Source organism: Canis lupus, chromosome 3 (genome assembly GCF_048164855.1).
Source record: "Canis lupus baileyi chromosome 3, mCanLup2.hap1, whole genome shotgun sequence".
In the NCBI taxonomy this organism is placed as follows: domain Eukaryota; kingdom Metazoa; phylum Chordata; class Mammalia; order Carnivora; family Canidae; genus Canis; species Canis lupus.
The window spans coordinates 72,330,170-72,344,249 of record NC_132840.1 but is presented as its reverse complement, the minus strand read 5'-3'; the positions used below and the strand labels follow the sequence as shown (position 1 = coordinate 72,344,249).

The 14,080-nt window shown below is 42.6% G+C and overlaps 1 protein-coding gene across 5 annotated transcripts in view; it reads left to right on the top strand.

Annotated features, from left to right (window-relative positions):
• The first annotated feature begins 73 nt into the window (after window positions 1–73).
• Window positions 74–14,080, top strand: part of BUD13 (BUD13 homolog) — a 134,371-nt gene continuing 120,364 nt past the window's right edge. For 3 of the 5 annotated variants that reach the window (XR_012028717.1, XM_072822134.1, XM_072822133.1), the window contains exons 1-5: window positions 74–259; window positions 2,553–2,646; window positions 6,882–6,966; window positions 9,534–10,481; window positions 13,177–13,481. Coding sequence is in view for 4 of the 5 variants with exons in the window: in XM_072822134.1 (XP_072678235.1) it covers window positions 117–259; window positions 2,553–2,646; window positions 6,882–6,966; window positions 9,534–10,481; window positions 13,177–13,481 (1,575 nt within the window). In the remaining variant the exon portion in view is untranslated. The remainder of the gene's footprint in view (window positions 260–2,552; window positions 2,647–6,881; window positions 6,967–9,533; window positions 10,482–13,176; window positions 13,482–14,080) is intronic. The other 2 variants (XM_072822132.1, XM_072822135.1) reach the window with 2 other exon arrangements.

Here is a 14,080-nt window from a genome sequence, read left to right as displayed (position 1 = left end):
CAGCTCTCCACCACTTCCGGCCCCGGCCCCGCCCCCCCGGGGGCCCCCCGCCGTGCGCTTCGCGTTCAGGAAATTTGTCCCCAGCGCCGAGCCGTCTCCCCGCCCCCGCCGCTGCCATGGCGGCAGCTCCGCCGCTCTCCAAGGCCGAGTATCTGAAGCGTTACTTGTCTGGGGCAGGTGCCGGCGTCGACGGGGGCCCGGACTCCGGTCGCAAGCGTCGCAAAAAGCGGCCGAAGCCTGGCGGGGCCGGCGGCAGGGGGTGAGTGGGTGCTGGCGGGGCGGGGCGGGGCCTGCGGCGGCCGGCCGCCCCTCTGCTCCCCGGCTCCGCGCTCGGCCGGCGCGCCCCGCGGCCGTGCGCTCGCCGCCTCCGGCCGCCGGTAACTTTCTCAGGCTGTTCCCGCCCCGGTGGCTTTCCGGCCTCTCCCGTGGAGAGTGAGTGTCGCGCCGAGAGGAACGGCGGGGTCGCCCGGAGCCTGTGATGGCACGGCCGGGGGCTCGGCGGAGTCGGGCGCCGCGCGCACCTGGGGCCGAGTCCTGCGCGGGCGGGCGCCGACCGAGGCTCCAGGATTCCGCGGCGGAGCGGGGCCGCCGTGCCGCTCTCCCGGCGGGTCCGCGCAGGACCCCAGGACGTGACTTCCTTCGGAAGTAGTGCCTCCGCGGGTGTAGCTAATCAAGATGCGGTCACAGCACATCAGGACGGGCGCCAAATCCAGCGTGCCCGGGGACCCCTTAGGAAGGGGGGGATTTGGACGCAGAGATGGGGAAAGCCCGCCGTGTGAAGATGGAGGCCGGCCTTGGGCTGGGTTTACGCTGCCACTAGTAGCCAGAGTATGCGAGTACGCCTGCCGCTGCCAGCAGTTGGAACAGCCAAGGAATCCCCCCGCCCCCAGCCTTCCCAGTGGGCACTGCCTTGCAGACACCTTGATTTCAGACTTCAAGCCCCCAGGACCCTGAGAGAGTACAGTTCTGTTGCCTTAAGCCGCCTGGTTGGCGGCACTTTGTCAGGCAGCCCTGGGGAACCAATACGCCCAGCTCCAGAGACCAAATCCACTTCCTTTTTTTTTTTTTTTTTTAATTTTTATTTATTTATGATAGTCACACACAGAGAGAGAGAGAGAGAGAGAGGCAGAGACACAGGCAGAGGGAGAAGCAGGCTCCATACACCGGGAGCCCAACGTGGGATTCGATCCCAGGTCTCCAGGATCGCGCCCTGGGCCAAAGGCGGGCGCCAAACCGCTGCGCCACCCAGGGATCCCCCAAATCCACTTCCTTTCGTGGGTTGCTTCTTGCCTGTTCTTGCCCTCTGTCTTCCTGCCTTCCGACTTGTGTCGATTGTTTGGACACAGACAGTGCCATGTAGAGAAAATAGCTTGCTTGACCTCTGGAGTAATACCAGTCAGAGTTTGAGTCCTGGCTGTGCCACGTTGTGGGCTCTACGGCCTTGGGCAACATACTGTCTCTCCAAGACTGTTACCGCAGCTTCCTTTCTTTATTTTTTAAAAGATTGATTATTTATTTATTTATTCACAAGAGACACAGAGAGAGGCAGAAACCCAGGCAGAGGGAGAAGCAGGCTCCATGCAGGGAGCCTGACGTGGGACTTGATCCCTGGACCCTGGAATCAGGCCCTAAGCTGAAGGCAGATGCTCAACCGCTGAGCCACCCAGGCGTCCCTATTTTTTTTTTTTTTTTAAGATTTTATTTATTTATTCATGAGAGACACAGAGAGGTAGAGAAAGAAGCAGAGAGAAGCAGGCTCCATGCAGGGAGCCTGATGTGGGACTCGATCCCAGCACTCCAGAATCATGGCCTGGGCGGAAGGGAGACACTCAACCACTAAGCCACCCAGGTGTCCCGGTTACTGCCTCTTTAAAAGGAGAGTAATACTATCGCTCTATGGTTGTGATTAGAGAGGTATAAAGTGATGACTGGCTGTTCAGATAGAATTGTTCACATCATGGTAGTCATTGTTAATTACTTGGACTCATGCATAGTTTATCTGTGTAACAAACATGTATTGAACACCTACTTCTTATGCCAGTTACTTCAGGGTGTTCAGGATATCACAGTGAATGAGAAGGCATAGTCCCTATTCTAGTGGGCCTTATAGTTTAACAGGGATCCTGGCTTTAAACAGCTAATTACACAACTAACTGATTTATTTTCTTTGTGATTAATGCAATGAAAGTATTCCAAGGATGCATAACAGAGGTTCTTAGTCATGGGAAGTAAGGGGAGAAGCTCAAGGAAGTTAAATGTATCCTAGGACTCTTAAGAGTTTCCCATTAAAGAAAGAAGAGTAGGCCAGGCCGAAGGAAGGAACTGAATATGTGAAAACTGATGTGGTAAGGTATTGGCTCATTCCAGGCACCAAAAGATGATTAGCAAGGTAGGGAACTGTGGAGGCAGTGGTACAGGTGAAGTTGGCCGTATAGGCAAAGACTGGACCTTGCAGAGTCTTGTAGCTTATACTAAATCCATAGATAACTGTTTGTGGGCTGTCACCCAAGAATGATTCTTCCCTTTTTGATCTTTTTATTTTTCATATTTAGAATGCGGATTGTGGATGATGATGTGAGCTGGACATCTATCTCTACCACTAAACCAGAAAAAGAGGAAGAAGATGATGATGGAGATTTGCCTGTGGTGTGTATCTTTTGAGGTTGTGAGGACTTTGAAATGCAAGACTCTCAATCTTGATTCTTAGTACAGGGTGGATTTATAAGGGGGAATGTTAGGGCCCAAAAGAGGTGACACTTTTCAAAGAGCTGTTTTATTTAATTAATTAATTTTTAAAAAAGATTTTATTTATTCATGAGAGACACAGAGAGAGAGGCAGAGAGATAGGCAGAGAGAGAAGCAGGCTCTCTCTGAGGAGCCTGATGGACTCAGGAGCCTGATACAGAACTTGATCTCAGGACCCCAGGATCATGATCTGAGCAGAAGGCATATGTCCAGTTCAACTTGTGAGCCCTCCAAGAGCTGTTCTAAAGTAGTTTACTTTGATAATGCCTATAGACCGCGTGTTTTCTTTGTTCATGGAGGGCCTCATTAGCCTAGAAATGGGAACTAATCACAGAGAGGCAGGACTTCTCATTGTAATGTTTACAATTAGCTGTGGTTCAGTTTATTGGAATGTACCTTAAAAACAATGTTCAGATTCAGTTACAGGAATATTTTTATTTGTTCCTTTTATTTATGGATTCAACCAAGTTTGAAACTGTATGCTTCTAAGTACTGTAGATATATAGATTAATAAAACCCAGCGTTTATACTTTAGAGACCATATCCTAGATGGGAGACTGAATTTCAAATAATTTCAACAATGTGATAAATGGTGAAGAGACATTTTGCATGTGTACCAAGTGCTTTTAGAGTACAGGGGAAGTAGCATTTTTTTTTTTTCCCCACTGGGATATTCTTTTATAATTTTTTTAAGATTTATTTGAGAGAAAGCGTGCACACAAGTGGCAGGGTGGTGGGCAATTCGGTGGGTGGGCAGAGGCCGAGGAAGAGCACACTCCCACTGAGCAGGGACCCTGACATGGGGCTTGATCCCAGGACTCTGAGATCATGACTCAAGCCGACTGAGCCACCCACGTGCCCTCCACTAGGAAACTCTATGAAGGATATAAATACCTGAATTGAGTTTTGAAGGATGAGTAAGAACCAAGTGGGGGAAAGCATAGGCAAATCGTTCTCTAATTGATACTGTCATGGAAACTTCGCTGAGAAGCTGAAAAGGAGAGCTGTTGAAGGGCTGTATCACACTAAAACATTGTAAAAATGAATTCTAGATGAGTATATTCAGTGTTAATCGCCGGCATATTCTATAGTACATTATTTAAGATAATAATAATTACAAGGGAGGGGATCCCTGGGTGGCTCAGCGGTTTAGTGCCTGCCTTTGGCCCAGGGCGCGATCCTGGAGTCCCGGGATCAGTCCCACATTGGGCTCCTGGTATGGAGCCTGCTTCTCCCTCTGTCTGTGTCTCTGCCTCTCTCTCTCTCTCTGTGTCTATCATGAATAAATAAAATTTTTTAAAAGAATAATAATTACAAGGGAAATAGTGGGGTGCTTGGCTTTCTAGGTCAATGGAGCATGTAGCTCTTAATCTCCGGGTTGTGAGTTTGAGCCCCACATAGAGATTACTTAAAAAAAAAAGAAGAAGGGAAATAATGATCTTAAGGGACCAACTTAATTTGAGCCAGAGCCAGTCACTTAACCTAGTTAATGTTTACAACATTTTCTTTTTTTTGTTATAAAAGCAATACATATTTGTAAAATATTAGCAAATTACAAGGAGGTTTAAAATTTTGAAAAGAATATAGTAATTACTGATTCTGTGACTGTTCAGAGGTAACAACTGCTAACATTTGGATGCATATGTCTTTAATTCATAGATTATACATACTTGTATTTTATTTATTTTTTAAATATAATCCAGATCACACTGAGCATATGGTTTCGGAGTCTGCTCGCTCGCTCCTTCCTTCCTTCCTTCCTTCCTTCCTTTTCTTTCCTTCCTTTCCTTCCCTTCTTTCCCTTCCTTCCCTTCCTTCCCTTCCTTTAGTTCCTTTTTTAAAGATTTTTATTTATTTATTTATGGGAGCCACAGAGAGACAGGTAGAGACATTAGCAGAGGGAGAATCAGGCTTCCCCTTAGGGAGCCCAGTGCGGGACTTGGTCCTAGGACCCTGCGATCATGACCTGAGCTGAAGGCAGATGCTCAACCACTGAGCCACCTTGGTGCCTCTGGAGTCTGCTCTTTCATTTAATAATATGTTGTGACTACTTTAGTAAGATTTTAAAATATTCTTTGAGGACATGCCTTTTAATGGCTGCAGTGGTAGGTCATTATATGTATTAATGTAACCTGTCCTTTTACTGGACATATGGGTGGTTTTCTATTTTAAAATATGGTGCTTTGAAAAACATCTTGTACAGAATCATTTTAGAAATCTGTTAATTTCTTTCTTCCCATCAAGTGGAATTAATAGGTTAGAAATTATGGTTCTTTTGAGCTGTATTCCCATTTTACTGTCCAAAAGGTGATACCAATTTATACTCTTCTTAGAGTTGTTTGAGAATGCCATTTTCCCCATTTCTTCATCGTTACTAGAGAATTATTTACAACAAAAACAATAATAAACATTGTCAGTTTGGTAGGTGAACAGTGGCATACAGTTTCTTTGAAAAATAAATATTTTTTTCATATGCTTATTGGACATTTGTATTTTATAAATGTTTTGGCATTTTTTCCATTGTTTAGGAAATTGAACTTTTTAATTGATTTATTTGATATTTATATGATGAGAATATATTACCTGTTTTACCTGTCATAGGCATATTTTATTATTTTCCTTTTCATTTATAATTTTCAATATTTAAAAAATTTAGTTTTTATATAGTCAGGTCTGTTAATTTTCCTTTATAATATTGTTTTTTGCTCTTATGATTGCCTCAGAACCTGAACAAGGGAGGCTTTAGCCCCATTGCTCTCTACGATGGTTAAAACAGATCTTGATTATTGAGTTTATTTTTGTTACTGCAAGACCATCACCACCACCAGTAATCATGGCAAAATAATTAGGACAAGCACAATAGCAGTGGCAGTACAAGAATAATGGGTATAATTTATTGAGCATTTACCATGTACCAAGCTGTTTAGCTTACATGAATTATCTCATTGAGTCCTCATAGAAATCCTTTGAGTTTTCCTTTTACAAATGAGGAAATTGAGGTTTAGAGAAAATAATTGCTGGAGGCTACACAAATATTAAGTGGCAAAGCTGTTGATTTAGATCTCAATTTATCTTGCTTGAATTCATGCCGGTGCTTTCCTTACCCAGTGAGATATCTCAAAACTAGGTTACCTAAGGAATCATGGTGGGCTCTTGGGAACAGAGAAACAGAAGTGAATTATAACCTGGGTTTGGATTTCAGTTCTGCTACTTGCTAGCTGTGACACTGAGAAATTTATTTCTCTGAGTCAGGTTGTTCTTTATTAGTGTGGAAACTTTCTTTGGAGGGCTCTTTTGAGGATTAAGTGAGATAATGTAAGTGAAGCCCAAACACAGTGCCTGGCACGTGGTTGGTACTCTGTAACTAGAATTTATTAGAATTTATTATGCTGTCTTTGGAAGTGTGTTACTTGGAAAGAGGATCAGGTGGAATTGGAGTTAGACTTTCTAGCACTGCCCCCAAATACAATGGAATGTCTTGTAACATAATGAGTTCACTGCCAGTAAATTGGTTCCCTGTCAGGGAGGGACTGGGTTAGTGATCATTTATCAAAGGTATAAGAAGATTCCAGATTTGTTTGGTAATTTGGGTGATGTGAAACGTGTTTTTATCCCTTAAAGATTTGTAGATTCTATGTATTTCTTAGTGATTTCTTTTGGTTGGATTTAAGAAAACCTATCATTGTGATGATAACCTATAACAGCAAAGGTTTCATGAGGAGCCTGAAGCCGTCGATGAGTGATAGGTGTGACAGGGAACCTTCATGTATTTTTACTCTGAATGTAAAAGTAAAAAGGTAAAAGGAATTTAGCTTTTTGCTTACCTGTGGTAGTTGTATACCTGGCAGGTGATAAAGAGGATTTGTAATGAAGAAATTCACCTTTGGAGGAAAATTGGTTAGTTAGAGAAAGATCTATAATTAAATTATCCGGTGACAATTAGATAAACATCTCATGGGGCAAACATAACTGAGGACCACTACATGTTTCTGTGTGTTTCTTCATGGCTGTTTTGGACTTGTGTGTGTTATACACATTAGGAATGGGAATAGTCATAGTTTCAGGTTCTTGAAACAACAGTGCTCCTTGCTTGGATCCTGTGGATTTTTTCAACATAAGTGTCGTAACTCTGACAGGTGGCTGAGTTTGTGGATGAGCGGCCGGAAGAGGTAAAGCAGATGGAAGCCTTTCGTTCCAGTGCCAAATGGAAGCTTCTAGGAGGTTAGTTTTAACAATAAATAAATTTAAATTTCCCATATGTAGGGGAAGCCTTTTTTTTCTTCTCCGCACTTTTCTTTTAGAGAAATGCATAGTTTGTTTTAGTGTGTTTTTGATCTTGAAAAATATAGTGTGAAAAAGAATTCAGAACTTCTTCAGAGGTAGCAAGAATGGGAAATGAGAGACCAAGTATCCCATTTTCTCTTATATTTTGGCATTAGGGTTACTGAAGTCAGGAAGTGACTTATTTGAGGGCCTTGCAATAACTACTCCGCCCGGACCCAAATATAGGGGCACTTAGTACATAGGACGTTGGAGGAGTAAATCTTTGTTCTTGCTTTAAATATTGGTATTTTGCAATGCATTATCCTCCACTTGCTCACTCTATACCCTCTCCCTAGGCTAATAATTTAACTCCCTATTTAAAAAATTTTTCAGTTTTTGTGGATTCGATAAAGGGCATTCGTTTGTCATGTTTGAGCAGAGACAAGCCCTGTTCTTATTTATCTTGGTTTCTACCCTGCCTAGCGTAAATAGGGATCTTACTTCTGGATAACCATTTAACTCCAGTTTACTCTCTATATGTGTTCCTTTTCATACACAAAGGATGGAAGAATTAGCTCCAAGACAGGATTTGTTCTTTCTGTGTTATGCTTTGTGCTTATGTTAATCATCCTACGATTCTGATAAGAAAAAAAATGTATAACTAAATGACAACTGACTATAGATTAGTGGTCACTGTTGCCTCAGTTACTGTTGCCTCAGTTACAATAATTCAGTACATTATTGTTATGTTTTATGAATAAAAAGTTTATTATCCATATGTATTCTTTCATCAGAATCTTGTTCACTCTTATTATTTTCTGCCTTATCCTGTGATTGTGTTTCTAGTTGTTTCCATAGTCCTTTTTTCAGAGAGAATCTTCTGGTCTCCATATTTGTAGGTCTAGGAAGTGATACCAAACGCCCCTTTCCTCCCAGTAATTCTTTTTTTTTTTTTTTTTTTAAAGACTTTATTTATTTATGAGAGAGGCGGAGGGAGAAGCAGGTTCCATGCAGGGAGCCTGATGTGGGACTCGATCCCAGGACCCCAGGATCATGCCCTGGGCTGAAGGCAGCACTAAACCGCTGAGCCACCCAGGCTGCCCTCCCCCCAGTAATTCTTTTTCTTCACTCCCCACTGCTCTATCCCCATTTGTCACTGGAAATACCCTCATTGGTCTCTGATCCTTACTTTCTTTTTATAAATGTCATGGAATTTATCAATGCCATGGATTAGATTTGCTATCAAATCTCCCATAGATATCAGTACTTTTCTGTGAGTGATTCTAGTCAGATAGGATTATACCTCAAAGTAAAGGAGTTGACTTGGTTTAATTCATCCACTTAGTGAGTGTTCATTGGGCCCTACCCAGCATTTATTTGTACTGGGGCCATGGAGCTCAATGACAAGAAATGGAGGAGAAACTGGATTTTGGAAATGTCTTGAGTTGCTCTAAACATTTCATTCTCTTATACCTTTGAAAATTTGAAGTTTCAAACTCTTACCTCAACTACTTATTTTATTATTTTTTAAAGATTTTATTTATTTATTCATGAAAGACACAGAGACGGGGGGGGAGAGAGAGAGAGAGAGAGAGAGAGAGAGAGGCAGAGAGGCAGAGACACAGGCAGAGGGAGAAGTAGGCTCCATGCAGGGAGCTCGATGTGGGACTCGATCCTGGGTCTCCAAGATCACGCCCTGGGCTGAAGGCAGCGCTAAACTGCTGAGCCATCTGGGTTGCCCCTCAGCTACTTATTTTAGAAATTGTACCTGGACTGTGGAGTTGAATGGATCTGGGCTGGATCCTCCACGACTCTGCCACATATTAGTGGTATGACTTTACTTTTCTAAGAATATCAAGTTCTCCATCTGCAAAATGGGGATCACAATATTTGTCTTTCAGGCTTATTGTGAGAATTAAGTGAGGGAATCTATATAAACCATTGGCTTATAGTAGGTGACCAGGAAATGCTGATTCCTCTTTTTTTCTGGTGATTTCCCCCAGCAAGGAGCACAGTGAAGTGAATTAGTTAACAGCATTCCATTTTGATGTGGCACAGGGTTATTTAGTTTTCCTTCTGAAAGAAGAGTAAATATGAACTCTGTGTTATCTAGCTTGAATATCAGTAGGAGCATCTGGGAACTTTGCACAGACACGGTTTTGGGAAGAGCACTGGGTTGACAGCTAGAGGATCGGGGTGTTAGCCCATCTCTTCATCTTAGTGGCTGTGACCTTTGGTAAGAAATCACTCATCTTGGAGCCTCTTTTCATGTCTGTGAAACAAGGACCCCTGCTCAGCTCACCTTACAAGGTATAATATGAAAAATGCATTTAAATGGCTGGTTAGGCAAATACAAGGGGTTATCTTTAAGGTATTCATGATTGCTGGTTTCTTGTACCTAAGCAAAAGACCTGTGCAGACCTTTGGGATTTCTGAGTAGTTCTGACATGTATCTTTTGAAACTTTGAATACTAGGGGTAAATAGAGCATCTGTGGGGATCTAACTCTTTGCCCTTTGTGTTTAGGCCACAGTGAAGATCTACCCTCAAATAGACACTTCCGTCACGACTCTCCGGATTCATCTCCCCCAAGGAGGGTCCGTCATGACACCCCAGATTCATCTCCCACCAGGAGGGCCCATCATGATACCCCGGATTCATCTCCCCCAAGGAGGGTCCGTCATGACACCCCAGATTCATCTCCCCCCAGGAGGATCCGTCACGACACCCCAGATTCATCTCCTCCCAGGAGGGTCCATCACGACACCTCGGATTCATCTCCTAGGAGGGCCCGTCACGACACTCCGGATTCATCCCCTCCCAGGAGGGTTCGTCACGACACCCCGGATTCATCTCCTCCCAGGAGGGTCCATCATGACATCCCAGATTCATCTCCTCCCAGGAGGGTCCGTCACGATACCCCAGATTCCTCTCCCCTAAGGAGGGTCCGTCATGACACCCCGGATTCATCTCCTCCCAGGAGGGTCCGTCATGACACCCCAGACCCATCTCCTCCCAGGAGGGCCCATCATGCTTCTCTAGATCCTTCTCCCCTCAGGAAGCCTCATCGTCACTATTCAGGTGCGTCTCCTAGGAAAGCCCATCATGACACACCAGATCCATCTCTTTCTAGGAGGGCCCATCATAGTTCCTCAGATAGCTCTGTTTCCAGAAGGGCCCGAAATAGCTCCCCTGACACATCTCAACCTAGAAGGACTCTTGACTCCTTGGACACATTGCAGCTCAAGAGGGCTCGTCATGACTCCCCTGATTTAGCTGCTAATGTCCCTCATCCACTGCCCAGAACCAAAAGCAGTAAAGCCCCAGAAAGAGCCTCTAGCAAAACTTCTCCACATTGGAAGGAGCCAGGACCATCTCATGCACCACTCCCAAAGAACAGCAAGTATGAGTATGACTCTGACCTCTCTCCTCCACGAAAAAAGCAAGCAAAATCCCATAAGCATGATTCTAAGGGTAAGCATTTGATTGCCTATGAGAGGGACTTACTCCTTAGGTGCTTTCTTTCTTTCTTTTTTTTTTTTTTTAAAGATTTTATTTATTTATCTATGAGAGACACAGCAAGAGAGAGGCAGAGACATAGGCAGAGGGAGAAGCGAGCTCCATGCAGGGAGCCTGATGTGGGACTTGATCCCAGGACTCTGGGATCACGCCCTGAGCCAAAGGCAGGTACTCAACCGCTGAGCCACCCAGACGTCCCTAGGTGCTTTCTTTTTTTATTTTATTTTATTTTGTTTTGTTTTTGTTTTGTTTTGTTTTGTTTTGTTTCATTTCATTTTATTTTATTTTATTTATTTTATCATTTATTTATTTTATTTTTTAATTTAATTTAATTTAATTTAATTTAATTTAATTTAATTTAATTTAAAATTTTTTTCCTAGGTGCTTTCTTTTGGACCTTTTACTTATGGTCTTTAGAAATGAGAATGGTATTTTTTGGAGAAGTTTTATTCTCTTTAAATTATTTATTTGTTTTAAAAATTTTATTTGAGAGAGAACACAAGCAAGGGGAGTGGCAGAGGGAGAAGCAGGCTCCCTGCTCAGCAGGGATGTGATGTGGGGCTGGATCTCAGGACCCTGGGATCATGACCTGTGTTGAAGGCAGATGCTTAGCCAATTAAGTCACCCAGGCACCCCTGGAGAGTTTTAAAAAACTGTAGGGAAATGGGGAGAGGTTGAGATGAGGAGAGTTATAATTTAAGGTGGCAAGGAGGACATTTTTATAGATCTTTTTATTTTTTTTTCTTCCCATCCTGTATGAAAATGCTGCGTGTTTGATGTAGAAAATTCAGAATGTATAGAGATGTGTAAAGAAGTAGAAGAAAGGTTATAAATTCTGTCATTCAGAGCCATTCATTCTTAGTGTTGTGGCCAATGTTCTTTTAGGCTTTTTTTTAATTAATTTTTTATGTAGTTAAGCCTTTTCTATGCAGCATATACATGTTGTATGTGTAAATCTTGCCTATTTTTTTCACTTAACATTAGCTTCCCCGTGTCATAAAGATATCTCTTTGTCAGTATGATCTTTATCGGTGTTCTGTTATATAAATGTGCTTAACCATTTCCCTGATACTGCATGTTTTAGGTTATTTCTAAATTTTTGCTTTTATAATTCTAAAATGAAACACGTACTTAAATTGTTGCCTATATGCTGGATTATTTCCTTATCTACTTTTAGATAGATTTCCTGGAAATTTAAGTACTTCTAGGTATGCTTCCTAGGAAATTAAGTAGAAATTGACTTACTGGTAAGAGGGATGTATATTTTTTTTTAAAGATTTTTTTTTTTTTTTTTTTTTTTTATTCACAAGAAACACAGAGACACAGGCAGAGGGAGAAGCAGGCTCCATGCAGGGAGCCCGATGTGGGACTTGAACCCGGGTCCCCAGGATCATGCCCTGGGCTAAAGGCGATGCTAAACCACTGAGCCACCCAGGCTGCCCGAGGGATGTATATTTTTAAGACTGTTGATACCCATTGTAGATTGCCTTTTTAGGAGTCGATTTGTGATGTTTCTGTCTACAGCTCAGGCCTGTGCAGTAAGGTTTGTTTACTCAGTCTTTGTCCCTAGGTACTGCTTTCATTATTTTTTTTAAAGATTTTATTTATTTATTTGTTTATTTATTTATTATTTTTTTAAGATTTTGTTTATTCATGAGAGAGAGAGAGGCAGAGGCACAGGCAGAGGGAGAAGCAAGCTCCACACAGGGAGCCTGATGTGGGACTCAATCCCGGGTCTCCAGGATAATGCCCTGGGCTGGAGGTGGCGCTAAACTGCTGAGCCACCTGGGCTGCCCTAAAGATGTTATTTATTTATTTGAAAGAGAGAGTAAGCAAGAGAACGAGAGCACTGGCAGGGGGAGGAGTCGAGGAAGAGGGAGAAGCCGACTCTTGGCTGAGTAGGGAGCCTGACACGGGGCTCTATCCCAGGACCCTGAGATTGTGACCTGAGCCAAAGGTAGATGCTTAACCCACTGAGCAACCTAGGCGCCTCCTGTTTTCATTTTTCAATAAAATATATTGTTATCCTTTAGTCTCGAACATCAGTGTATATTCTAGGTAGTTTTAACTTTTGCCACAGCACTGAGATCTGAGTGCAAGTTGTTTTGCCCTTTCTATGGTCAGATAAATGTGACATAGGTGAGAATGTTGAGGTCTCACATGCTAGTCACAGTTACTAGTAACTTGGGAATAGAACCCCACATCCTCCCTATTGGTTTTAAAGGTTGTCCCTTTAAAAAAAAATAAAATAGGGGAACCCTGGGTTGCTCAGCGGTTTAGTGCCTACCTTCAGCTCAGGGCGTGATCCTGGGGTACTGGGATCAAGTTCCCCATCGGGCTTCCTGCATGGAGCCTGCTTCTTGCTCTGCCTGTGTCTCTGCCTCTCTCTATCTCTGTCTCTCTCTCGTGAATAAATAAATAAAATCTTTACAATAAATAAATAAATAAATAAATAAATAAATATATATATATATAAATAAAAATAAAATAAAATCCCTGATTCTGCTTTTCTCGCACATCATCTGTACTTGTGTTTTGGTTAGTGGTAGCTCTTTAGAGGAGGACTAAATGAATATTGACTATTAGCTTCGTAAGTTCTGTTTTTAAGATTCTGCCAAGGGGATTAAGGACTTTATTTTTTTATTTCTAGGCTCTTCCCCCAGCCATAGGAAATTTCATATGAGTTCTTCACCTAGGAGACATCAGAGTCACATATTGGACACTTCCTCCTACCCAAGTGACAGTCGGAAAGCCTCTGATTCAGATCTTTCTCCTCCGAGGCATAAACAAATTTCAGGGCACAAGGATTCTGATTCAGATCTGTCACCTCCACGGAATAGACCTACACGTCGGAGCTCTGATTCTGACCTGTCTCCACCAAGGAGGAAACAGAAGGTCAAATCTTCTGATTCTGATCTGTCTCCACCTCGAAGGAGTCAGCCTCTAGGAAAGAAGGTAGAGTTTTTCAAGAGCCGTGTCCTTCTCTTAGAGTGACTCCTGTTTTCTAGCTTTGTACATGTCTCCAATACATAAACCAGAGAGGGAGGAGGTAGTTCCTGGTAGTATAGTAGATCTAGTGCAGTTACCTCTAGAGCTCTTTGCTTCTCTCTGCAGGCCAGACTGACTGTAACCCAGCCCAGAAGAACTTGCAAACACCAGGTTTCCTAAGTACCTTCTGTCTTTCTATTCTCTTAATTCCACAAATCTCAATTTTTAAAAAGTCCAGAAAAACTTTCTATTTTCTTATGAATGAACTAAGAACTATAGTTTACAGAGTAGAATTTGGAGTACAAGCCTTGTGTTGGATATTCAAATCCTACTTCTTCAACTTACTGTGTGAGATTTGAACAAGCTGTGGAATATCTCTAAGCTCCAGCTTCATCTGTAAAACATGGATAATGGTAGTATGTACTTCATGAGGTTATTGTGAGTTAAATGTGTAAGTGTATCTTACAAGTGCCCAGGACAAAGTGAGACATTAGCACAAGCAATTTATTATTATAAATTGGACTACAGGTCTCTATATCCAGAGCATAAAGAGAGGTGTTTAAAAT